The 27,333-nt window shown below is 34.4% G+C and overlaps 2 protein-coding genes across 5 annotated transcripts in view; one reads left to right on the forward strand and one right to left on the reverse strand.

Annotated features, from left to right (window-relative positions):
• The window catches only part of LOC100927648, a 44,028-nt gene extending 19,493 nt beyond the window's left edge, over positions 1 to 24,535 (reverse strand). Inside the window, exons 1-5 of the mRNA XM_003758921.4 lie at positions 24,348 to 24,535; positions 19,167 to 19,288; positions 16,302 to 16,440; positions 10,865 to 10,986; positions 8,601 to 8,711 (exon numbers count right to left, since the gene is read on the reverse strand). Coding sequence (XP_003758969.1) covers positions 8,601 to 8,711; positions 10,865 to 10,986; positions 16,302 to 16,440; positions 19,167 to 19,288; positions 24,348 to 24,444 — 591 coding nt within the window. The 5' untranslated portion in view covers positions 24,445 to 24,535. The remainder of the gene's footprint in view (positions 1 to 8,600; positions 8,712 to 10,864; positions 10,987 to 16,301; positions 16,441 to 19,166; positions 19,289 to 24,347) is intronic.
• A 132-nt stretch (positions 24,536 to 24,667) lies between these two features.
• The window catches only part of SRP54 (signal recognition particle 54), a 58,343-nt gene continuing 55,677 nt past the window's right edge, over positions 24,668 to 27,333 (forward strand). For 2 of the 4 annotated variants that reach the window (XM_031952931.1, XM_031952927.1), the window contains exon 1: positions 24,887 to 25,135. The gene's annotated coding sequence lies outside the window, so the exon portion shown is untranslated. Of the gene's footprint in view, positions 24,810 to 24,886; positions 25,136 to 27,333 lie in introns of those variants that run through there. The other 2 variants (XM_031952928.1, XM_031952929.1) reach the window with 2 other exon arrangements.

Raw genomic sequence — 27,333 nt, forward strand, 5'->3', positions numbered from 1 at the left:
CACTTAAAAGAAGCACTGTCTCATATGATCAACACAAACAGGTTGTATCATATCATCTCATCAATAATATACTAGGACAAAATGGCTCAGACAGATCAATAAAAAAATATGGCTAAAAAGTGAAGAGGACCTGTTAAGATAAAGGCAAGAAGGTAGCAGATAGACAGCCCACTTAGTGCCCTCTTTTTGTTTAGAAAACAGAGGAAGAAACAGATTGAAAGGATACCTTGTTAAGGATTTATGAAAGGACATGGACAAGAGGAGTAGATTCTAAAATCTGCCTCTCTACAGAGAGTACTTAGAATCAATCAATCAAGAAATATTTAAATAACTATAAAAGGTGAAAGATTATAATCTAGAGACTGAAATATTAAGTATGCCCCACAAATAAGATAAGACAACAATTTAGTGACTTTATCATTTTAATAATATTCTTTCCAAGCTTGAATGATGTAGCATTTATCACGTACCTACTTACTATGTGTTCTATTCCAATTCAATTTATTGCCAGATTATCTGTTATCTCAAATTTTTCTAAAGTTCTATTCTATTTTGTTTCTATTTTGGTAAGATTTGTCTAGATTTGAAAATGGGAACATGAGCTTCTTTCATACATACACTATTAGAGTTTTAATAATCCTTATCTTCATTTGATATAATTTTCTTTTAACGATTTAGATATTATTAAGTAGATATGATAAGTATCCTTATTATCCACAGTGTTTCATTTTTAATGGCACTTGCTAAATCTTGTGTGATCTTTATTTTGGCTTTTTGATTTATACCTGTACTTCTTTTTGGCTGCTTGGAGCATTTTTTCTTTAACTTAGAAGTTCTGAATTGTGACTTTAATATTCCTGAAAATTTTCATTTTTTTTTTTAGTTGTGTTGGACTCTGGTTTTTTTTTTTCATATTTTACTATAATAATTTTATTGTCCCCAGTTACATATAAAGCAATTAAAAAAAAAAAAAGTCTTTAAAACTCTTGAGTTCCAGATTCTCTCCCTTCCACTCCCCTCCACTGAAAAGACACATGTGAAGTTATGTAAAATATTTCCATAAAAGTCATGTTGCAAAAGAAGACATAGATTTCTCCCTAACCCCATCCCCCCAAAAAAACCCTCAAGAAAATAAAATTTTAAAAAATGCATGCTTCAGTTTATATTTAAGCACAATCAATTTTTTCTCTGACCATGGATAGCATTTTTAATCTTAAATCCTTTAGAGTAGTCTTGGATCATTGTGTTGCTGAAAAAAGCAATCTTTCACAGCTGATCATTCTACAAGTTTGCTATTACTATGTACACAGTATATTTCTCTTTGAGCTCAAGGAGGACTTTCCAGGTTTTTTCTAATTCTTAGCTCATCATTTCTTAGAGAATAACAATCCATCATAATCACATACCACAATTTATTCAGCCATTCCCCTCAATTTCCAATTCTATTTATCCCCCATTTATTCTATTTCCCCATTTCTTTTATCCTATTCCTCCTCAAAATTGTTTTGCTTCTGACACATCCTTCCCATAATAAGTTCTCGCTTCTATCACTCTCACTCCTTCTCATATTCCCTTCCCTCCTACTGTGTAGGAAAGCACAATAAGACAGATTTCTATACCCATATTAAGCATATATGTTAGAGTTAGTTAGCTCTTTGATTCAACTCTGATTAAAGTAAGGTTCACTCACTCCCCACCTTCCTCTCCATTGTAAAAGCTTTTTCTTGCCTCTTTTACGACAAATAACTAACCCCAATTCCATCTCTACCTTTCCTTTCTCCCAGTACATTCCTCTCTCTCTTTAATTTTTTTTTAAAGATATTATCCCTTCATATTCAACTCACACCAATGCCCTCTGTTAACATGAGAAAATTCTTATGAGTTACAAATATCCTCCTCCCATGTAGGAATGTAAACAGATATACCTTATTAAGTGCCTTATGACATCCCTTTCCTGATTACTTTCTTATGCTTCTCCTGTATTGAAAATCAAATTTTCTATTTAGCTCTGGACTTTTCCAGAGATTGAAATTTACAAATGCTTGAAAGTCCTCTCTTTCACTGAATATCCATCTTTTTCCCCTTGAAGGATTATACTAATTTTTGTTGGGTAGGTGATTTTTGGTTGTAATTCTACCTCCACTATTCTCTGGAATATCATATTCCAAGCCTTCCAATCTTTTAACAAAGAAATTGCTAAATCTTGTGTTATTCTGACTGTAGTTCCACTATACAGAAAGACTGTAGTTTCTTTCTGGATACTTGCAATTTTTCTCCTTGACCTGGGAGTTTTAAAATTTGGCTATCATGTTCCTGAGAGTTTTTAATCTTGAGATTTCTTTCAGAAGGTGATCAGATTCTTTCAATTTTACCCTGTGATTCTAGAATATCAGGACAGTTTTCCTTGATAATTACTTAAAAGATACTGTCGAGTCTCTTATTTTTGATTATCTCTGCTGGATATATTTTCCAGATCAGTTGTTTTTCCAATGAGATATTTCACACTGTTTTCTAGCTTTTCATTTGTTTGGGTTGTTTTATTGTTTTTCATAAAATCATTAGCTTCTATTTGCTCATTTCTAATTTTTATGGATTTTCTTCATTGACCATATCTCCTTAGCTATTTGATATATTTTGCTTTTTAAGGCATTTTTTCTCATCAGCTTTTTGTATTTCCTTTTGCATCACTCTCATTTCTCTTCCCAATTTTTCTTCTACCTTTCTGACTTGATTTTCAAAATCCCTTTTGACCTCTTCCATGGCCTGAGACCAATTTTTACTTAGGATCTTTGACTTTGTTATCATCATATGAATATGTTTTTGATCTTCCTTGTCACCATAGTCATTTTTATATGGTCAGAATCTTTTTCTGTTCTTTGCTCATTTTTCCCGCCTATTATTTGGCTTTTAACTCTTTGCTAAAATAGGGCCATTTCTAGGTAGATACTTTAAATTCCACACTTTTGGGGTTTTCTGCATCCTTTCTAAGAGATTCTTTTAGAGAGTTGTACTAAGGAACCAGCACTGTTACCCAGATCTGAGTATGGCACAGCAACTGAGTCCTACCACAGTGCTAGTAAAGAAGCAGGCCCCTGTCACCTCCCTCTGACCAGTTATTCTGGTTCCCATACCTGTAAGCTTAGATCTCTAGAAGCCACCATTATTACTGCTGTTGTCTCTGCAACAGTTGTAATTGCTACCATGGTAGCTGGTTCTGCAGCACTATTCCTGATGATTTGGTGGCTCTCAAAGCCCAATTCTGGTTTTCTAGGGCTCCCCTCATTCTCTAGTGCACCAAACCTTTCCTGCCAAGTCATCCTTGGTGTCTGTGGACTGAGAGGTCTGGAGATCTCTGTTGCTGCCTTATTTAGGGGCTTCACCATCTGTTCTTGGTTTCTTTAGGCTATTATGCTCAACTCATTCTGATGTAACAGACCCTTAGTGTTGATCTAAGCCACCGTTGACTGGAAAGCTGTTCCATTCTGTCTTTTTGTGGGCTCTGATGTTCTAAAATTTGTTTAAAGTTGTTATTTGCTATTTGAAGGGTTATGGGGAAGAGCTCAGGTGAGTTCCTGCCTTCACTCCACCATCCTGGTCCTGCCTCCTTTTGTCTTACTTTTTATTTGAAGTTTTCTGGACAAATATATTGTCATTTCCTTCTTCAGGTCATTTAACAAATAAGGAACCAAGCAAATAAGGTTAAGTAACTTGCTTAGGATCCCATAACTAGTAAGTATCTAAAGCCAAATTTAAACTAAGAAAGATGAGTCTTCTAGATTTCAGGCCTCACAATCTATTCAGTGCCACCTGGCTGCCCCACAGTTTTCTTTTGGAGGTTTCTTTCTAGAGATGACCCACAGATTCTGTTTTTACTTTGCCCTCTGGTTCTAAGAAAGCTGGAAGAGTTTCATTTATAATTTCATAATATAGTTATCCAGGCTTTTATATGATCATAGTTTTCAAATAATTCTTAAATTATCCCTCTATACTCTATATTTGATATTAACTATAGTTTTTACATTTTCTGTTTTTAAAATTTCTTGGTTTTGTTTTTAGAATTTCTTGTTATAATGAGTCACTGTTTTCTATCTGGTCTATTTTCATTATCAGGGCATTCTTCAAATGAATTTTTCTTTTGAAGTTCTTCAAAGTTTTCCACCATTTGTTCTCAGGGGTATCAGTTTTCCTTGCCATTCCCTAACTTTTCCATTCTGTGTTATTTCTTCATTTCCAGGTACACTTGAAGTCCTTGTGGCAAAGACACTTTTTTCTCACACTTTACCCAGAATTGCTGTGGGGTTGCTATTTTCCTTGGGATTTATTCCTGGGCATCTTTCAAACTAAGGAATTTTCTTGGACTTGTTCATTTTATCCACTTTGGTAGCTACAGTGAGTGGTCTACATTTGGATCAAGTTCCACATCTAAATTGAATGGTCAGGAGCTGTTTTAGTCTTAAATAAAGTAAGTTAGAGCTTGCCACTGGAGTGGAGCAAGGTCTGCCTGGGATCTTTCCACAAACTATTGTGGGATTCAGGAACTATTCATGCATTAGGATCCCATCAATGGGATCAGTATATACTTTGATTGGATTTTGCTTAGGACTTCACTCTGGCAGCTGGGCTTTGGTCACATGCTGGACCTACCCGGAAAGTTCTGACATTGATCTCTTTGGCATGTATTTCAGGGAAAGAATGATAGGCAATGCCTCACTTGAAGCCAACTAGGTCCAGTCATAAAATTTTGCCCCATCTGTTCTACTATCTCTCTACTCTAGTTTAATTATTCCTGGGTTTTGAGATGTTTAGGGTCTTTCACTGGGGGTTTTGATTTGGTTGAGGAATCTAGAGGTGATTTTTTTTCTTTTTCCCAAACTGGTATATTTCTAAATCCCACTGGGATATTTGTGAAGGATCCAAACTATTCTGCATCCTACCATCTTACCTAATGGCTTCTTCTAAATCCTCATCTTTCTATACTTTTCTGCTGCATGTGACACTGCTGGCTATACTCTCTACTGGGTGACAAGAGTCATTCATTTCCCATGAATTCATTTATTATTTCTATACAAATGACTTCTATTTCTATATATCTAGTCCTAATCTCTTTACTAAGCTCTAGCCCTTCAATACCAACTATCTAATAAATATTTCAAACAGGGTGACCAACAGTCATCTCAAATTCAACAAGTCCAAAAGAATTCATTATTTTCCCCCTGAAGTCCACACTTCTTCCAAACTCCCCTATTATTTTTGAGAACATCCCAATTTTCTTAGTCATCTAGGCCTAGAAACTTGATGTATATGCCTCCTCTATTCCTTGTCCTTGTTCATCCCACATAACCAATGATTTTCCAAATCTCATTATTTCTACTTCTACAACATCTCTTATAGTTGTCTTCTCTCCACATGAGCTCATGTTCTTATCACTTTTCACCTGGATCTCTTGGTATGGATAGATCACCCTGCCTCAACTCTTGCCCCACTCTAGCCCATCTTCCACATAGCTATCAAGTGCAGGTCTAAGCATGCCACCTTTTACTTACTGAACTCCAGCAGCTTTCTATAATCACTAGAATTAAATATAAAAACTGCTTGGCAATTAAAGCTTTATAACATGATCTCTTTTTAACTTTTCCATTTATCTTACTCACTTTACTCTCTTTCATAGACTTTACAGTCTAGTAGTAATAATAATAATATAGAAGAAGAAGAAGAAGGAAGAAGAATAATAGGAAGAAGAGGAAGTGGAAAAGGAGGTCAAACAGGAAAAGGAAGCAGCAATTAACATTTATATAGCACTGTGCTAAGTACTTTATAATTTTTTTCCTTATCTGATCCTTACAACCACCTTAGGAGACAACAGCTATTATTTATCCTCATTTTACAAATGAGGAAACTGAGACAAAGAGGTTAAGTAATTTGTTTCCAAGGTCACATAGGTAATATTTAACAGTTAGATTTAAACTGAAGTCTTTTTGATGTCAGGCCACCTAGATGCTCCCTACTAGTTTACTTGCTATTTCTTATATATTATAGTCCATTTTCCATTCCCATGGAAATCCAATCCCTTTGCCCTGATTATCCCTCATACCAGGAATATATGTTCTCCTCACCTTTACCTACTGAAATCTTTCTTAAACTATTTTCTGCCAAAATGCATTCCAATTTTGCCACTGTAACATGAAATTCTTCTCTCTGTAATTTGTATTCCTGGCTGGAGCACTATATTTATTTTCTTTTAGAACATCTTGCCTAATTTGTTCCACTGATCTACTTTTCTATTTTTTGAACAGTCCCCTACTTCTTTCCATAGAAATAGTCTTTTTAAAGTAGTAACCAATTGTCATATTTAAATGCAAAATATCTTTCCTTTTTTTTAATATGTGTACTTTTATTATAAAAGTGAAAAGAAGTTATTGCTATAATATTCTAAATCACAATTCACCTTTTTAAAATAGCTCTTACAAAGCCTGCAGAGGTTCATGCAGGCTAAGAACTATTGATGACTAAAAGGGAAAGTATAAGAGAGGTAGGGAAGGAAGTAGTAAAGGAAGCAAGAAGAAAGTAAGGAAGAAAGGAAAGAAAGGAAAAAAAGGAGGGAAGGAGAGAGAGGAAGAAAAATAAACATAAGGGGGAAATTTGGTAAGCAAATTAAAAATACTTTCACATCTGGTTATATTTTGTGTGTATGTGTATGAGGCAACTGGGGTTAAGTGACTTGCCTAGGATCACACATAGCTAGAAAGTATTAAGTGTCTAAGGCTGGATTTGAACTCAGATACTTCTGATTCCACAGCTGGTGCTTTATCTACTGCCCCATCTAGCTACTCCAACATACTTTATTTTTTGACTGATTTTACTGGAATGAAACTGAAGAGACTACTCAACTAAGGTAGTTAAATCTCCGTTTTGCAATTTCTAGCTAGGTTATATATAGTCAGTATATATTAGAAGTAGAACTTGAACCAAGCTCTTTCTAACTTTTAAAGTCATCTTTCTATCTTAAGTTGCTTCTATTTGGTGCAACAGGTAAAATGGATTACAGATTAGAGCTGGAAAGAGTCTTACATGTCATCTGTTCCAACCACCTCATTTTCCAAATAAGAAATCAAGCCAAAGAGGCCTTTCTTTAAAAAGAGTTAGTTTCCCAAGGCAACACATGCAAAGCCAAGAATTTGAACTAATTTCTCTGATTCTAAATTCAGAATTCTTTTCACTGTAGCCTACTGCCTAAAACAATGAGATATTAATCTAATACAAATTTTTCATGATAATTCTAAGATTATTTTTTTTGAAATTTTAAGATTCAGACGATAACATGGCACTACATAGCAACTAAAAAAATATTTTAAGAAGAATCTTTATTTTACATTTTGATCATGATTTTTTTTTTTTGTGAGAACAATTCCAATTAACTATTTTTTTTTTCAAGTTGTCAGGAAAAAACAGCTTCAGTTGAGTGGTAACATCAGAAGCCCTTTATTCGTTCTAATCCTTCATATATACAAAGTATTTATTATAGGCAATAATCAACTGTTAAAAAGGATAAATTGTATATGATTATTTTAAGACACAACTTGGAAAATAAATATTTAATTGGAATTATGCTTCCCCCCAAAAAATCATGCTCAAAATATAAAATAAACTCAAAGAAAAAACTTTTTTCTTTAAACTCAAAGATTCTTCTTAAAAATATATATTTTTAAAATATTCTTCCAGTTGCTATATAGTGGTTTGTTCAGGTTTCTTCGAAGGCAGCTTTCTCATCTAGCTTCATCTCTCCACTCACACAACCATGTAAGCATGATGAACTAACTCAATAACCTCTCTACCTCAAGTCTAATCCATTCCCCATAAAGCTGCCAAAAAATATTCCTAAATTATTTGTAGACCTAACACTTCCCTGCTTAATATATTCCAATGGCTCAAATTCAAGGCTCTTCAAAAATTGGTTCCAATCTACCTTTCCATTTTTACTACATATTACATTTGATGGCAGCTAGATGATGCAGTAGAATCATGAGCCAGGAGTCAAAAAGATCTGAATTCAAATCTGGCCTCAAGACACTTACTGTATGACCACAGGCAAGTCAGTTAAACTGTATCTGCCTCAGTTTCCTCAACTATAAAATGAGGCTGGATTTGAACTATCTCCCAGAATTAAGAATCAAATGATTATTTGTAAAGAATTTAGCACAAAGCCAACATAGTAGTTATAAATCCTTGTTCTCTTCCCTTCCCCCTGGTCCATATCTTCTTTGGTTCAGCCAGACAAAGACCTTTCTTTTTCATACACTTGATTGTCAAACTCTTATTTATCTACCTTTGCATAGAATATAGTTCCCCATGCTGAGAATACATTCCTTATCTCTGTCTCTTAGAATTCTGTTTCCTTCAAAGCTCACTTCAAATGGAAACTCAGTTGATAATGCCCCATCCCCATCAAATTATCTTGTATTTTAATCTTTTATATACACTTAATTTAAATATTCCCATTCAAATCATGTGTATATTCTGTGTCCTACAGAACGTAAGATCCTTGAGAGCAAAGACTTTCGGAGATTAATAAATGCTTATTGACTAAAAATAACAATGAGTACCTTTATCCTATCAGTGAACTTGTATTTTGCAATGATCATTTCTTGCAGCTGGCAAAAATCTTGATTCATTTCCACTCCATGTAGCTGCAATGCTGAACTATAAAGATAACCCTAAAATAAAAGGAAATTTAAATATTATGATAATAAATTAACTTTTGCTAGCTTCAGAAGAAAAGGCATTATCTTTAAAGAAAAAGGAAAATTTATCTAAAATGAGGAAAAAACTACCAAAAATAACATAATGAATAAAACCTAGAAAACTGATATACATATAGATCACCCTAAATGTCAAATAATAAAAGCAAAATTATATTTTGCTTTGAAATGTATTATGATTTTGAAGTGACTTTTCTTTGCAAAAATTTACTATTCTAATTACATTTTGTTATATAACTCTTCCCACAGCACAGTGGTTTAGGGAGCTGGACTCAGTCAGAAAATTCTGGGTTCAAGTCTTGCCTCTGATCTTGACCTATATTATGTAATCTTTGACACCTTAGAGGACACTAAGGCTGTAAATGATAGAAAAGATGTTGATCTTCATTGTAAAGGGAATGGTTCTACTCAGGAATTTTACCAGTCCTGATCCTGATCTCAACTATTAATATTAGTTTGTTGCTAATCAAACTGACACACACTAATTGTAGGGAAAGGTGGCTGAGTAGAGCAGCAGTGAGAGACTTAAGAGAATTAAGCCTAAGATTTGGCAATTTGCTGGACATCAGTCACAAAGTGGTCTATCTAGATAAAAATAATTAATGACTATATGTTTTAATCTATACATTAAATATAACAACTAAAATGATCTTTTTCTTTGCCAAGAAAACCCCATCAACAGTTAGTCCTCAAGGTTATGAAAACTGAGACACAACTGAATAAAAACAACAAAAGACCTAGAAGTTTATGTGACACAAAAGGAAATTTATTGCCATTAATCTATATAATAATAAATAATAAGTCTGGGATGATAGAAAGCTAGAATTGGAATCTTCTGGCATTTACTAGCTATGATCTTATAATGGCAATTTAATATCTGTTTTTTAGGTAACTCCCTAGGTCTTATTTAATAAATCAGGAATTCTCAACCAGGAATTAAAGAAAGCTCTATCAAGAAGACATAGGGAATATAAATAGCTGAGAATTACCCCATTAAAATAATCCAAAAGTGCTAGTGTTAACGAAAAAGTTGTGTGGATTGGAAAGAGTAAGTAGTGAGAAGGATGGGAAAAGGTATGAAAAATTTAAGACAGGTTAAGAAATTATAGCTGCTGACCTAAATCAAATAATAGCTAGCATTTATATAGGATTTTACAAACATTACTTCATTTGATCCTTATAGCTGTAGGAAGTCCAAAATACAGATGTCCATCACACCACAAGCCCTCCCTTCTCCCCAAAATAAGAAATTCACAAACTTTAAACCATTATTTTGGAGAGGTTATTATTTTTTCTTGAAGCTCTCATATGCTAACAATTAGAAGACTTAAGATTAAAAATACATCCAGCATTACAAAGTCAACTTGTATGACATAGCAAATATTCATTCTTCTAAAGATATCTGAATAAACTGACACATCTGAATCTACTGTTCATATGTTTAAACAAATATGGTTGTAAGAAACAAAAGTGTCATTTCAATTAGCTGGTAAAACTTTTAAAATTGTTCTTAAAGTAATGAATTTTAAAAGTGATGGTAAATGACTATTTAGGAAGCCAAGTACAACCAGAAGCTTCACAACCAAACTTCTTAGGGCAAAACTTTTTTGACTGATGTTCAGTGCAAATTAGCCAAAATAAGAAAAAAAAAAAGATAGCACAGAAATTAATAATCAACAAAAGATTAACTATGCAGTATAAGTTACATTTAATGCTTTTACACCATTTATAATATTATAATTTGTAGGACTAAATGATATTTTCTATCTGCAAGACGTTAAATTACTTAACTTCACTAGGCCTCATTTTCCTCAATGTAAAATGAAGGTGTTAGACTATATGGTCTCTGAGGTGCTTCCCATCTCAAGATTTAGGATTTTATGAAAGATCATAAAAACTAGTCTTAGAAAGATGGAACTCATTATTATTATTATTATATAAGATCTTAGAACCCACCTTTCTATGACACTTTAGATTTGATCACTGGTTCAATTCAGTGTATTGTTAATCTAAGAAATTAAATTTATCTATTTCCTTGGATAAAGGCAAAGTTAATCATAAAAGGTGCATATTACAAACACTGAAGAAGTTCTTGTACTAGACTTTACCGCAAAAAGGACTGGGCCAAGTCTGGAACCAACATCAACCAAGACCTTTCCAGACAGATCTGGGAGCACATGTTGATAAATGAACTTCAATTCCAAAGGGGAGAAGGAATGAGAAATAAATCCTGAAGAATTAGAACACAATAAAAAAAAAAAAGCTTTGCATTAATGAAAAGTATTTACTCACATATAAGAAGGTATTCCATTGATAGCTCTTTTATATTTATAAAGCATATTTTAAAATCTATTATATATCTACAAATGAAAACTATTAAGGAAAAAAACAAGCTAACTTCACACTTTACTTTCAGTACCAAAACTTTGTCGGGGAAGGAATAATATCAATAGCTGACATCTCTATAGCACTATAAAGCTTACAAAATGCACTAATTATAATCATCTCATTTTCATCAACAAATCTTGTGAGGTCTTATTCTTCCCATTTTATTTTATTTTTTTGGGGGGGAGGGAAACGAGGTAATTGGGGTTAAGTGACTTGTCCAGGATCATACAGCTAGTAAGTGTTAAATATTTGAGGCCGGATCTGAACTCAGGTCTTTCCGATTTCAGGGCTAGCACTCTACCCACTATATTATCTAGCTGCCCCTATTCTTCCCATTTCACAAATGAGAAAGTAAAGCTTAGGAAGTGCCCGTGGTCACAGAACTAAGTAGGGAACTCAGATTTTTCCTGACCTGAAATCCGTTTTTTCCCCAAAAGCTAAGTGGCATGCATTTAGGGGAGGGGGTGGGGGGGTAAGAGGTGAAAAATTGGAACAAGAGGTTTGGCAATTGTTAATGCTGTAAAGTTACTCATGTATATATCCTGTAAATAAAAGGCTATTAAATAAAAAAAAAAAAAAAAAAGCTAAGTGGCATGATTAAAGCACTGGGCCTGGAGTTGGGAAAACTTCTAGTTCAAAGTCAGTCTCAGAAACTTAATTGTGTGACCTGAGGCAAGTCACTTAATTTCTGTTTCCTCAATTATATGAAGGGGGTAATAATAACACCTACTTTCCAGGACAGTTGTGAGGACCAGATGAACCAAGAATCATAAGGTGCATAGTAGAGTGCCTGGCACATAATAAGCACTACATAAAACTATCATCATCATTAATATTATTCTTTCTTCAAAAGAAAATGCCATATGATTATTTCTGAGCTTATTCTGATCCTCTTTAACTAAATATATTTTTTGAATGACAATTCATGTCCATATTCAGTGATTCTAAATACTGAAATTCTAACAAGACAGCAAAAAGTCTGTTTTGGTTTATCATTCTGAAGTGCTCTATTCCTTCTCAAGTCTTGGGAGAAGAAAGTAGTTTTGGATTTTTCAAAATAGTTCAATGGAAAGACAGAAACATGGATGATGAATTAGAATTCAGAAAGCAGAAGCTGAAACTGAAACTAGGTTCAAAATCTTGGTCTTATCCCAACCTTTTTCACCATCAAATTCTATTTCAGTTTCCCTTTGTTAAAATAAAACTCAACTAGACTTCTCAAGTTTTCTTCCAGCTCTAAATCTAAGGTACCATGGTCCTATCATGTAAAAGAGTCCTAAGAATGTTCAATTTAGTAAAAATCAATGACATTTTATACACAGACATAAATACCAAATCATTTTCAGATCCTAGTTCCAAAAATTTTTTAATCCTGTTCCCATTTAGTACTTCAAAGTAATGAATAGCTTAATATAATGCACTTAAACATCATTTCCCTTTATACAATAGATATGTGACACTAAAAACTAATTAAAGGTTTGCCCTTCTTTAAGAAAATTCAATATAAAAACATGAACTTATAAAACAGAAATTAAGGTGATGGTAATTATATTATAAAAATATTATTAGACATATAAAAGAATTTATAAAGCAGCAGTTACCTACAATATTATAGTTCTTGTTTAGCTAATTAATTTGCCAGAAAAGAAAAATACTAATAGCTAATCTTGGGAACTACCAATCAATCATTCAATAAGCATTTATCAAGCTTCCCTATGTAAGTCTTAGGAAGGCGAATGTTGAAAATTATCTTTGCATGTTCTTGGAAAAATGAAATATAAAAAGAAAAAAAAAAGAAAATCTCCTTCCCTTCTCAACCCCCAAACTTCAATATGTGTTAGGCACTGATTTATATACAAAAAACTAAACAATCCCTGCTCAAAATAGATAGAACATTGGGCTTAGAATCAGGAAAACTCATCTTGCTGAGTTCAAATCCAGCCTTAGATACTTACTGCCGTTGCGTGATCCTAAGCAAGTCATGTAATCTTGTTTGCCTCAGTTCCTCATCTGTAAAATGAGCTGCAGAAGGAAATGGCAAACCATTCCAGTATCTTTACCAAGAAAACTCCAAATGGAGTCACAGAGAGTTGGACAATATTGAAAAATGACTGAGCTACTGTTCAAAATGTGTTTACAATCAAATGGGAGAGGTATCTCTCAATCAAATAATTAGAAATTGTTAGTTCTGAAATTCTTATATGTAAATTTAAATTTAATTCATAAGGAAAAAAAACAATTTACACAGAATTTTTCAGGGATAACTGTCATAAAAAAATAAATCTCTCATCTATTGTGAAGTTAATATAATATAAATCAATGAGGTAGGTGCTGTCAGTGAACTAAACAAAGCAGAAGCCCTATGTAATTCTGCTTATTAGGTAAGAATCATAGTTTGAACATATCAGTACTTAATATATAACAACTTTGCTCATAACACTACAGTAACAAGTTTCATTTTTAAGACAACTTTCCTTTTTCTTTGTTTTTTTTTTTAATCCCATTTTCTTTTCTTACTTAATTTTCTTTCTTCCTACTCCCTTTTCCCTTTTCTGCTCTATTGAGAAGGTAAAGAAAAACAAAATATGTTATATATAGTCGTACAAAACGAGTGGTTTCATCCACTGTCAAAAAAAAAAAAAAAGGAAAAAATATGCTTCAGTCTACATAGTCTATATTCTGAATTTATCAGCTCTCCATCTGGAAAAGGATAGCATGTTTCATCATTGTATTGCTCAGAATTCCTAAGTATTTTATTTTTTACTTTTTTGCTTTCCCTGAGTCCTTTATTTATTTATTTTTAAATAGCTTTTTATTTACAAGTTATATGCATGGGTAATTTTACAGCATTGACAATTGCCAAACCTTTTGTTCCAATTTTTCCCCTGCTTCCCCCCACACCCTCCCCCTAGATGGCAGGATGACCAAAACATGTTAAATATGTTAAGTATAAATTAAATACAAAATAAGTATACATGTCCAAACCATTATTTTGCTGTACAAAAAGAATCGGACTCTGAAATACTGTACAATTAGCCTGTGAAGGAAATCAAAAATGCAGGCGGGCAAAAATATAGGGATTGGGAATTCATTGTAATGGTTCTTAGTCATCTCCCAGAGTTCTTTCACTGGGTATAGCTGATTCAGTTCATTACTACTCCGTTCCTAAGTATTTTATAATTTTTTCTCCATTCCCAAACTTTTTCCCGCTTTTTTTTTCCCACCACAAATAGCTTCTTCTACCTTTGTTGTCCATTTATGTCTATTTTTTTTTTCACACTCTGATCTCTTTGAGGTACAGAACAAATAATAGTGTTATTAATTAAAGGTTATGCATTTAATAGGTTTTTGGACATAGTTCCAAACTGCTTTCCAGAATGGTCATACCAGTTTACAGTTCCATCAGCACAGCTTTAATGTCCGCTTTTTCCACTGCCCCTGTAGCATTTTGTAATTTTTTATTTTGGTCAATTCTGCTAATTACACACGTGGGTTAGTACTTCATCTATTTTATATTGTATTTTTTTTACTTATTAGTGAGTTAATGCATTTTTTTTAAAGTATGGCTATCAACAACTTAAATTTCTTCATCTGGAAATTGACTTAAAGCCCTTGCTCTTGGGGAAGGGGTCTTTTTTCTGCTTCTCTTCTATTTCTTTTAGCCGCATTGCTTTTTTTTTTTTAAAGCAGCATTGCTTTTGTATAAAACCTTTTTAATTTGATGTAAACAAAACTCACCATTTTTTATGTACATTTTTTATATTCTTCTAGGAATCTTTTATCTCATTTGGTCATTAATTCTTCCCTTATCTCTAGACCTTAGTGGTAATTTCTTTCATGTTTCTCTAATTTACACATTATCTTTTATTTCCATTGGAGTTTATCTTGGTACATGTACGATTTTCCAATATTGTTGAACAGTGAATTCTTTCCCAACAGGTCAGATTTTGGGATCTATCAGAAGGCTACTATGTCTGTTATTTCAGGATAGTGTGTATCTTATCTGTTCCACTAATCAAAGTATTATTTACCTAACTACCAAACTGTCTTGATACTCAGAGATGTGTGGTATAGTTTGAGATCTAGTATTGCTAAGCCTCAATCATTCTCAAATTTTGTTTCCGTTTTCCTTGAATTCTTGATATTTTGTTCCTTCAGATGAATTTTATGCTTTAATATTTATTATTAATATACTTTAATTTTTATGCTTTAGTATTTATGCTTTAATAATGAAGTATACAGGAAGAACCAACACAGAAGCATTAGATGGGAAGGAAGACTAGTAGTTTTGAAAATCCACTCACATCAGGAATGGATTAAATAGGGAATACACACACACACACACACACACATACACACACACACACACACACCATGAAAGGTATACCATTCTCCAAAATCTATAAAGAAACAAAAGGGAAAGGAAGAAAATAGGATAAGGTGGAATAGAAGTGTGTATAGATTTAAAGCAGTGGGAGAAAGTATACAGATTTAGTGGGAAAGAGATATAAATAAGAAGGGAGGGGAAAAGTGGAATAGAGTAAGATGGGATGGACAGTGTGTGAATAAGGTGTATAGATTAATGGGAATGAGAATTTCTAATGTGCTCCCTGGTTCTAAACTAGCTGAACAGAACTTTTTGTTCATGGCTTTCAGGTCCCTGAATGATTCTTAAATTATTTCTCCTTGATCTATTTTCCAATAGATCATATCATAGTATTTTGCATTTTCTTCTAATTTTTTCAGATTATTTATTGTCAATTCTAATTTTCAAATTTTTTTTCAGTAAGGTTTTGTACCCTTTATTTATTCAAGCTGTTAATTCTCTTTTCATCTTTGTTCCTTAACTCTTTCTCCTTTCCCCATTTTTTTCTTTTGCTATTTACATCAAGGAAGAGAAAATGAAGAACAGATGGCTTTCACTGTATCCCTACCCATTTCCCTTGGTTTTGAATTCAACTTAAGCAATCCTTGAAATTGAAATCTTTATGTTATGAAGCTCAATTATTTTATTTTAAAAAATAAACATAAAATGGATCAGGTGAACATACCCAGTAATACATACAAACACAGAGAGAGATACACACACACATAGAATATCAGAAAAATGAACATACATTACAATGATAAACTTGGTATACTTCAGTGTCTACTTACCTAAAGGTGTAGTCTGGTGTGACCCACAAACCATGCAGTAGTTTCTACTCATTTTTCCATTATCACATAAGTAATCAATAAAGTCATCATCATAAAGAAATGCATCAATGTGAATTACAGGTTCCGGGTGCTGCTTTATCTGGAGAGGTCAGAAAAACAAAGTACAAAGAAATATATTTTAATTGTAAAATAAGAGAATTTAATTCTTAAAATTTAAGTTCTATTTATTCATGTTTACATCTATTTTCTTTTACCATCTTCTTTTCCAAATGTAGCAAAAAATATTACTAAGTAACTTTTTACTTCTTCATGTAACAAAAATTTAACAAATTTTAATTTCTTTATTAGTAACACGTTAAAGTATAGGGATAGGTAGGTGGCATTGTAAAGTGTTTTGCCTAGAATGAGGAAAATCTAAGTTCAAATCCTGCCTCATCTACTAAATAGGACAACTGTAACATGCTTAGTACAATGCCTGGTACATAGTAGGTAACTGATTAATAAATATTTGTTTCCTTAAAAGTAAATTTCATCAATTATTAAACTAGTTTGTCTTTCATATGTTCTTTTTCAATACTGGGTAACTGATACAGCAGAAAAGTATTTTCTTCATCTCATATTTAATGTATAAGATTAAAGGCTAGTAAAATTAATGATATAAATTTAATATCAAAAATAGTACTATCAAATGCTTTCATTCTATATTAAAAAGTTATCTACTAGTTTGACTTCTTCAAAGATCTGATCTGAATAAATATATAAAGTGTATAAAATAACTGGTTAGTGCCTTTAAGCTCCTAAAAATTTCCTAATTATCCTCATTATATATTTGCTTGTTTGTTGCCTCCCGAATTAGATTATGAGCTCCTTGAGAAAAAGACTTGCCTTTTGCCTCTTTTTGTATTCCCCAAGTACTTAGTACAATGCCCAGTACATAGCAGGTACAATGTTTAGTGACTGACAGGTAAGAGTTTTGTAGTTGACATATTAAAAAATGGCAGAGAGGTAATAAAAAGTACTAAGCATATCTCATTGCATTTGTACTTTCAGATCTGACTCCTATTCCAGGTCCACAAGCTTCAGTGTCATTGAGGATAAATTTTAATGTGGGATGAGACCACCTCTCCTTGCTATCTGCTTTTTTCAATACAATTTCATTTCCCTCTAGCTTTCCATACACGATTACTCCCTGCCAATAAATCTGAAGAAAGATATGCTATAACTCTGATTTCCAACTTGTGGTTTATTTTCATTGGCAGCCATTCTCCTTCTATGTCAAAACTCTAGCAGTGACTAAATACCTGTCATTGCCCCTCAACCAAATGGCCTAGAATCTTGAATATAGAAACCTGAATTTATGGTTCTGTCAACACATTTTAAGCCACAAAGTGATTGATGATCTTTTTGACAAATATTGTGTACAGGAAACATGACAAAACCTGTTAACCAATTTAAGACAATTAGGAAAATAAAGCTGTATCCCTGAAGGGCAAGGAATAAGGAATATATGCATTATAATGTTATTAATACTAAGTTTAAATCTTGGTTCTGACAGTTGTTAGCTATAAGAGCACAGGCAAGTCACTTAAACTCTCTTAAGTCTCATATTTTTATCACTGATAAAATTGGAATAATACTTTTACTATCTACTTCATAGGGCTATTATGAGAAAAGTGCTTTGTAAACTACATATATTCAAATAACAGAAGGATCTGTTGATTATTACTTCTTAGACTTAGTTAAAAATAACAATTGTTGCAGATGAGGACTGAAGAGCAGCCATTAGAGTTGATAATTAAAAGAACACTGATAAAAGATGAAAGGAATTTTAGTTGAATCATGAGGTTAGAAGCCAGACTACAGAGGATTTAGGAGAGAGTGAGCAGACAGCAAATATGGCATCAGGTGAGGAAGGTTTTTTTCAAGAAGTCTGGCAGAAAAAGGAACAAGAGATACAGGATGATAGCTAGCAGGGATGGTAACATCTAGTAAGGCTTTTTAAGGCTGGAGGAAACTTGGACAAGTTTATATGCAACAGTGAAAGAACTCAAGAGAAAGACGATAAATGAAGATTAGTAACCAAAGGGATGATTAAGGAATCACAGGTACCTGTTGAAGGCCTAGCCTTGGAGAGGAAAAGGGCTCTTCAGCCTTTTTCTTTAGGGTGGAGCAAAGGAAAAATAGTGATAAATGATGTCATGGAATTATGAGAAAGGAGGGAAAATCAGAACTTTAGTGAAGACAACAAAATCACAGTAAGAGTGTAGAACAAAATTAGCAATAGATCGAGTCATGACAGTTTTAGGAAAATGACACTGAAATGATGAGTAACTTTAAAAGGCTGGGTAGAAAGAAATAGATCAAAGAAAGAATGTGTTTTTAGGGAGCTATTAGGGCACTATGGATGAAAGATAAATTGTGACAACAGTAAGACAATACTCAATAAAAATTTACTGATACCAAAAAATGCAGTGGTACAGCAGAAAAAATTCTAAATTTATAGCTAGAAGAAGTGGGCTATGAAAATAGAAAACACAAAGGGGCAGCTAGGTGGCACAGAAAATCAGCCCTGAGTCAGGAGGATTTTTGTTCAAATCTGGCCTCAGACACTTAACACTGCCTAGGTGTGTGATCCTGAGCAAGTCACTTAACCCAAATTACCTCAGCAAAAAGAAAGAAAGAAAGAAAGAAAGAAAGAAAGAAAGAAAGAAAGAAAGAAAGAAAGAAAGAAAGAAAGAAAGAAAGAAAGAAAGAAAATAGAAAACACACAATACTTTCAAGCATATAACTACCATTTAACCAATTCCATCACTTTAAATTTGCCTAGAATCCCTAAGTAGAAATTGAAATAAAATAAAAAGTTACTTTTTGAATGGCTATTTGCTCCGAGGGAAGCATGGTTTCTAGGGGTAAGCAATTCCGAAGATCTTCTGCAATGTTTTTCAATATAATATCATTATTATTGTGAATGAATTCATCAAAATCTCCTAAAAAAGAAGCAGAAATATCACTTTTAATTTGTAGACATAATTGGATTAATGGCTATCAATCTTTATCTTTCATCTAAATCTTTTTTATCTTTTTCATCTTTATCTTTCATCTAAATATAATAACACCTAGAGATTTTTTTCATTCTAAGTTTTCAACAAAGTATTAAAAGGAAAGGCCATTTTAAAATCCTTTTACAAAAATTTCAAATTACTTTAGTACTTAAAAAACATAAAACTTACACATAATTCCTTTGGCCCCATCACACATACTAATTCAGCCAATTAAATTAAAACATCAAAGTACCATATGCATTTTGATATTCTGGATATATCTTCATTATTTTTTTTCTGGCAAGAATAAGATTCCTATTAGATAGAAAGGGAATAAAACTCATGGACAGGTGATATGACCCATTGGATTTAGGTATTAGAGATTAGAGTACCATAAGACAGAACTGCTAAATAGTTGAGAACTCCCAATCAATTCAGAAGACTAAGTTCTTCTGAGTTCAAAAGAGAGGAACTATTTGGCATACACAACTACAGGTTTGAAGGACATAATGAAAATATTTGAGAAAAGATACACAAGAATTCAAGTCTCATCAACCAGTTAACAATGGCTTCCAGCATTCCAACTATAATAATAATATAGCTTTATATATTTATATATAATTTATATATATTTATATATATATAAATTATATATAAATATATTTATATAATATATATATATATATATTATAATAATAATATAGCTTTGTATACAAAATATATGTATGAGTAATTTTTCAACATTGACCCTTGCAAAAACTTCTGTTTCAATTTTTCCCCTCCTTCCCTCCACCCCCTCCCTTAGATGGCAGGTTGTTCCATACATGTTAAATATATTAAAGTATATGTTAAATACAATATATGTATACATATTTGTAGTTATCTTGTTAGTGCCTTATTCTTTAATGCTATTAATGGCATAGAGAAAAAGATGTCCAGAACATTTATTTCAGGGATTAGTAGTGAGCCCCAATGAGGTCCACAGCTCAGTCTGCATATTTTCAGAGCCCAATTATATCAGTTTAATATTTGACATGGGAAACTCTAAGCCAATGGGATGGGCTTCTCCCCAAATGTTGTCTAGCCAAATGCAGATAAATATATACTTATCTACTGTAAACAAGTTCTCCTATAGTCAAATAGTTCTAGCTAAAACAGAAGAGCAAAATAACCCAAATAGGAATAAACATTAAGAAATCTACTCCTAGTCAGTGAAAATTATTTTTCTCTTTAATACAGTATTTTAATACAGCTTTATGGTAGGCTAAAGATGCTATCAAATTATCTACTTTGGGTCATCCTTAACTCACTAAAGAGTTTCATAGACTAAACAATAAGATAACTAGTTGGCACAAATTGTAAAAGAAGGGAGGCTCAAGTTATGTTCTTGTAGTTTATGGTCTTGTAGGAAGTTAAGATCAAATTCCACTTAAAGACATTTAGTAACTATGTGACACTGGGCAGAATATAATCTCTCTGTTTTTTTCATTTTTGTTTGTCCTTTCTCTCTGAGAACCAAGCCATCAGGGAGGCTGATGCTATAAAAATCAAAGGAATTGGACTTGAGGGACCGCTGTCCAAAGTCACCAGACTCACTGTTCCCTCCAGTCATCTGGGTCCCTACTAAGCCTACACTAAGAGTGACAATTTGCATATAAAAGTTATTCTAAATTGGGGCAAGATAGGAAGGGAGGGGAGATTACTTTTAAAAGGTTAACATATAGCTTAATTTTTGACACACTGGTAATTCATCAGTGTATGTACCTTACCTCTGTTGTAACAGGGAAGACTTGGAGTGGAAAGAGAAAAAGAAGTGAGGATTCAGGAAGAAAAGTAATGAATTTTGGAAATATTAAATTTAAGATCCCTACTGGGCATACAGTTGCAGATGTCTGACAGGCAGTTGAAGATACAAAATTGGAGGTCAGCAGAGACTGGGGTAAGAAATACACCTGTATTTGAGAATCATTAGCATATTGATAGAGCTAGACAGGTGACAGAGGTCACCAGGTAAAGTAGTAAAGAGCTTGAAGAGGATCTAAGATAGAACCTCTACAGTTAGAGAGTTTGTCCTACAAGAGGTTCAAGCAAAGGACACCAAGAAGAAGCAGTCAGATAGGTAGGAGGAGATGTAAGAGAAAATGTCCTGAACACTTAGGTGAGAGTGATCAACAGTGTCAAAAGCTGTGTAGAGATCAAGGAGAATAAAAATTGAGAAAAGAATATTTGGATTCAGCAACTAAGAGATAATTAATAACTTTGTAGAAAACATTTTTGACCTGATTGTCCGTGGTTAAGAGTAAGAGAAAAGTAGAGGGACCTATTGTAGACAACCTTTTCAAGAAGTTTAGCTATACGGCAAAAGAGACAAGAATTAAGAGGAACAGAAGGATGAAATGAGGAGGTTTTCTGAAGATGGGGGAGATGTAGGCATGTTTGTAGGTAGTAAAAAAAAATGAGCCAGTAGACTGGGAGAAATTGAAAATAAATGCAAGACATGTATAAACCTATGTCAAATTGCTTGTCTCATCAATGGGAAGAGGGAGAGGGGGGGGAAGAGATTTTGGAACTCAAAATTTTGAAAAAAAGTAAATTTTTTTACAGGAAAAAGTAATAATAAAAAGGGAAAAAAAGAAGGGAATTGTTTCCTCTCTTCTACTTCTGGGCCAACATTGTTTACAGTTAAAAGTATATGGGGGAAAAAGTAAGAGAAAAGTGAAAGAGTGGGGATGACAGAAAGGGGAATCTGTTAGAAAATGGGTTGGAATAGGATTGCTTGAAAAAGGAGAAGGATTAGCCTTGGTAAGGAATAAGGTCACTTCCAATTTTCAGATGATGAAATTGAAACTATTACCACTCATATGAGTGTTCCAAATCATTATTAATCAGAGAAATGCAAATTAAGACAACTCTGAGATAACACTACACACCTGTCAGATTGGCTAAGATGACAGGAAAAAATAATGATGAATGTTGGAGGGGATGTGGGAAAACTGGGACATTGATGCATTATTGGTGGAGTTGTGAACGAATCCAACCATTCTGGAGAGCAATCTGGAATTATGCCCAGAAAGTTATCAAACTGTGCATACCCTTTGATCCAGAAGTGCTATTACTGGGCTTATACCCCAAGGAGAAACTAAAGAAGGGAAAGGGACCTGTATGTGCCAAAATGTTTGTGGCAGCCCTGTTTGTAGTGACTAGAAACTGGAAAATGAATAGATACCCATCAATTGGAGAATGGTTGGGTAAATTGTGGTATATGAATGTTATGGAATATTATTGTTCTGTAAGAAATGACCAGCAGGATGAATACAGAGAGGCCTGGAGAGACTTACATGAACTGATGCTAAGTGAAATGAGCAGAACCAGGAGATCATTATATACTTCAACAATGCTACTGTATAAAGATGTAATCTGATGGAAGTGGATTTCTTTGACAAAGAGAAGATCTAACTCAGTTTCAATTGATCAGTGATGGGCAGAAGCAGCTACACCCAAAGAAAGAACACTGGGAAATGAATGTAAACTGTTTGCATTTTTGTTTTTCTTCCCAGGTTATTTTTTATCTTCTGAATCCAATTCTCCCTGCGCAGCAAGAAAACTGTTTAGTTCTGCACACATATATTGTATCTAGGATATACTAGGACATATTCAACATATATAGGACTGCTTGCCATCTAGGGAGGGTGGAGGGTGGGAGGGAGTGGAGGGTGGGAGGGAAAAATCAGAACAGAGGTGAGTGCAAGGGATAATGTTATAAAAAATTATCCTGGCATGGGTTCTGTCAATAAAAAGTTATTATAACAAAAAAAAGTTAAAAAAAAAAAAAGGAATAAGATCACTTCAATCTTGGACCCAATCTTAGAGTCATTTTCGATTCATTGCTTTTCTCTACCTCTCCCCTCCCCACCAACCAATCAATTTCTAAAACCTTCACATTGAAGCTAGCTGATAAGTCTTCCTTTACCCCCATCACTTTTATTTTATTTATTTATTTATTTTTATTTAATAGCCTTTTATTTACAGGATATATACATGGGTAACTTTACAGCATTAACAATTGCCAAACCTCTTGTTCCAATTTTTCACCTCTTAGCCCCCCCCCCTCCCCTAGATGGCAGGATGACCAGTAGATGTTAAATATATTAAAATATAAATTAGATACACAATAAGTATACATGACCAAACCGTTATTTTGCTGTACAAAAAGAATCAGACTCTGAAATATTGTACAATTAGCTTGTGAAGGAAATCAAAAATGCAGGTGGGCATAAATATAGGGACTGGGAATTCAATGTACCCCCATCACTTTTAAAGAAAACCCAGTCATGCTATTTACTAAACTCTCTGTTCAACTCACTCTTCATAATCCTGCACCAACACTCCCCCGCTTTACTAGTTTGTGAACCCGGGTAAGTCATTTAATGAGGATAAAGAATACACGGTGCAGGTTTTTCATAAGCATAATTGAAATACCGTACATAAAGGGGTTCCAACCAGTTTTATCAGTTCACAGACAACTTTTTCGGTCTCACTTATATTAACGATTTACCTAGTTGTATACTGACCTAATTTCTACATTCAATTAGACTACTGAATAAACATTCCCTTTTTGGATGGCATAGTGTTTGCACAATTTAAATTGTAAAGAAAAAAAATTGTGGGAGCACAAAGAACTTGAGGAAGTCATTCGAGGTTAAATGAGAAAAAACTATATACTGAATCCGGATACTTTTCCAGAGGTCGGGCTCGGACCTCCAGCTATTGGCCGGCCACAGCCAGGACAGCCTATCTCCCAGCACCGAGGAAGAGGAGTAGTGTCCGGAGTGCGCCACCCAGCGCTAACCCGGAGTGCGCCACCCAGCGCTAACCCGGAGTGCGCCACCCAGCGCTAACCCGGAGTGCGCCACCTAGCGCTAACCCGGCGCGCTTTAAGTGGGGTTCCTCAAAAAGTATTACAGTAACAGGCCCGGCCTCCAACTACTCAAATGTGTCCTCTTACGCGTTGTGCGCATCCAGTCTAGAAGCGCAGGAAGGTCCTCAGAAGATACGGCTCCGAGAAGCTCCAAGACTGAGCGCTGAGCAGAACTCAAATCCATCTCAAGGCCCCGCGGGGAAAACTCGTTCAAGTCTGAGACAGTAACTGAGTCGGAAGACAGCGTGCGTGGCTAAGAAATGCAGCGGAAGGAGGCGTGGTCTGGAGGACGTCGCTCCCCGTCACCCCTGCCGGAACCCCGCCCCGTGACTTGTACACTAGGCTTTGGTCACCCGAGTGCCAACGAATTAGCTCTAGAAGGCCTCAGCCCATCCTTTTTTACTTTTATTTATTTCAGGAGGCTTCGAGGTTTTGCATCTTCGTCGCCTTCTGATATCCGGTGAACTCCTTGCTGGCCTTCCATTTATTCAGAAAAAGACCACCACCATCCTTAGAATCCAGGAAACTACCCAGTTCCCCCCACGTAAGGTAAACATCCCTGCTCTCTTTGATGACTTTTGCAGCCTGGGTTGCCCCAGCAGCGGAAGTAAATTCTCTGACGGAAGTAGGGTTACGGGGACTGATGACGTTTCATCGTCAGCCGGAAGGTTCCGTGGTGGTTGTTGGGGTTCCAGCTGGTCCCACCTGTGTGGGTTCTAGTTGGAAGGGCGGAGGGTCTTGTTCCCCTATTTGCTTCCGGAAGTCGGGTGCTCGTTGTCCCGTTTCAGTCAATTCCTCTGACCGAATCTCTTCCCTGGCGGAGTGGGGCGTTTTCGGAGGCTGTGGCGTTCGTGGCGTTCACTCTGCCGGTCCAGGTCAGTGTCCTTTCTCTTCGATCCTCTGTCCATTGAAGGGAGACCTGGGGAAACGGAAGGGTCCGCGGAATTCACTAGTTTGGGCTTGAATAGAGACCCTATGGAGGATGGAAGTACGGAAGTTGGAAGTTTAGCATCAATCAGTCACTCGACCAACAAGCACAATTAAGCATCCACTACATATCTGGTACTCGTGTTGGGGATTGACTAGAGAAAGATGGAAACTGCAACATTGCCCGAAAGGAGTTTGCAGTACCAGAAAGTGAGGGGAGAAGTATAAAGGTTTATTGAAAAGAAAAATATTTATATTTCTACACATATTATAGTAACTTTCAGGGGAAAGAAAAGCCTAATATGAGAATGACATAGGCACTGTCAAAAGGAGGGGAACTGACATTGATAAATATAAGGAAAGGGACTTTATTAAAAAGGGTTTTCGTTTAGGCAGCTAAAGACTCGGAATCCCATGGATTCTGGGTGTAATCATAGAGCAATACGTTGTTTTTTTCTTCACAAAAAAGTAGGCTTCAGACCTACTTCAGCTTCACATTCCATCTAGCCATGCACCTTGGCTAGCTCCCCTTCTGCCTGCTAATGCTAATTACTTTTCTCTCAGCTCCCCAGAACAAAACCCCAAACTCCCTTTCCTTGTCATGTCTTCCCCTCCTGTGTTGTTGGGCACATAGTAAATGCTTAATAAATTCATTCCTTCACAATTACTCAAAGGAGATTACAGTCACTTAGACTTTCAATAAGTATTTATTAAGGACCCTCTAGGGCTAGGCCCCGAGGGTACTAGGACAAAAAAAAAAAAAAAAAAAAGGTCCTCATTTCTTTTTTAATTGCTCACATTCAGTAGGTAGAAATTCCTGTACCTTGGGGAAATTAGGAAACACTACTTTGGGAAAGACCTCTTGTAGGAGCATTTAAGATAGATAGAAATTCCCACAGGTAGAGATGAAAAGGGAGATCATTGTAGCCATAAGGGACAATCTTTGCGAAGTCATAGAGACAGGAGATGGATATGGTGAGCAGCATGTTGGATAGTTTATATGGAATATAAGGAGAATTTTTATGAAATAATTTAAGAAAGATGAGATTGTTTGTTTTAGTCACATACACTTCTCAATATAATCCCTTCCTTTTTTTCCCCCAGAAAGCCAGATGACTTTTGTATGGCTTTTATAACAATCAATTTTTTTAAAAAACATAAAAATCTGACATATATAGGAAAACCCATAATTTCTCACCTTTACAAAGCTTGGTCATTATTTTTCACAACATTCAGCTTTGATTGATTTCTTATTGTGGTCCCTGTGTATATTTTCCTGGTTTTGGCTGCTTCACTTTGCTTCATCTTTACCAAAGATGATTGATTCAAAGATTATATATCCCCAGTTGACCACTTCTTAACCTGATTATGTCAATTTTGTTTTTTTCAAGAACTTTAAATTTTATGCATTTGAAATAAACCAATTCATCTTTTATGATTACTCTTGTCCCTTTAATAGAATTCTCCCTCTAGCTAGAGCTGATAAAGGTAGTTACCTATTTATTTTTCTCATTTTTTTTTCCTGAAGTGCTCTTTAATATTTAGATCATATATCTACTTTAGGATTATTATGGTACAAAGTATATAAAGCGTTTACACCTAGATTCTGCTGAATTGCTTTCAATTTTTTCAGTAGTATTTCTTATTTAGGGAAGTCTTATGAAGTATGTAAAATAAAATGATTGGTGACTATAATTTAGTACCATTGAGCCACTAAATATTCTTTAATATGGCATGTTATATTCAGACTGATAGTTTAAAAATATCAAATTTGACAACTTTGGAGAGGACAGGTTTTCTTAGAAAAGAAGTTAGCTGGAGTTAGGCACTGTTGCCACAGTCTAGGAAAGAGGTACTTTCCTCACATGGCTACCCAGGCCATGTAAGGAGAGAAGAGACATGTGCAAAACATATAATCCTCAGAATTCTTCAAAACTCAACTCAAGCTCCATGATTTTTTATTCATCCAACAGCTAGACAGCTAGTGACATCTCCTAATTAACCTGTGTTCATTTAATGTATATATCTATGTATAAATCGTCTCTCTTGATACAAACCTTTGTTCTCTCTTGATACAAGAACCTTTGTTCTTGAGGGCAGGAATGATTCTTTTTCTTTTTAAAATTTGTCATTGAATGAGTGTGGA

Source organism: Sarcophilus harrisii, chromosome 2, assembly GCF_902635505.1.
Source record: "Sarcophilus harrisii chromosome 2, mSarHar1.11, whole genome shotgun sequence".
Taxonomy (NCBI): domain Eukaryota; kingdom Metazoa; phylum Chordata; class Mammalia; order Dasyuromorphia; family Dasyuridae; genus Sarcophilus; species Sarcophilus harrisii.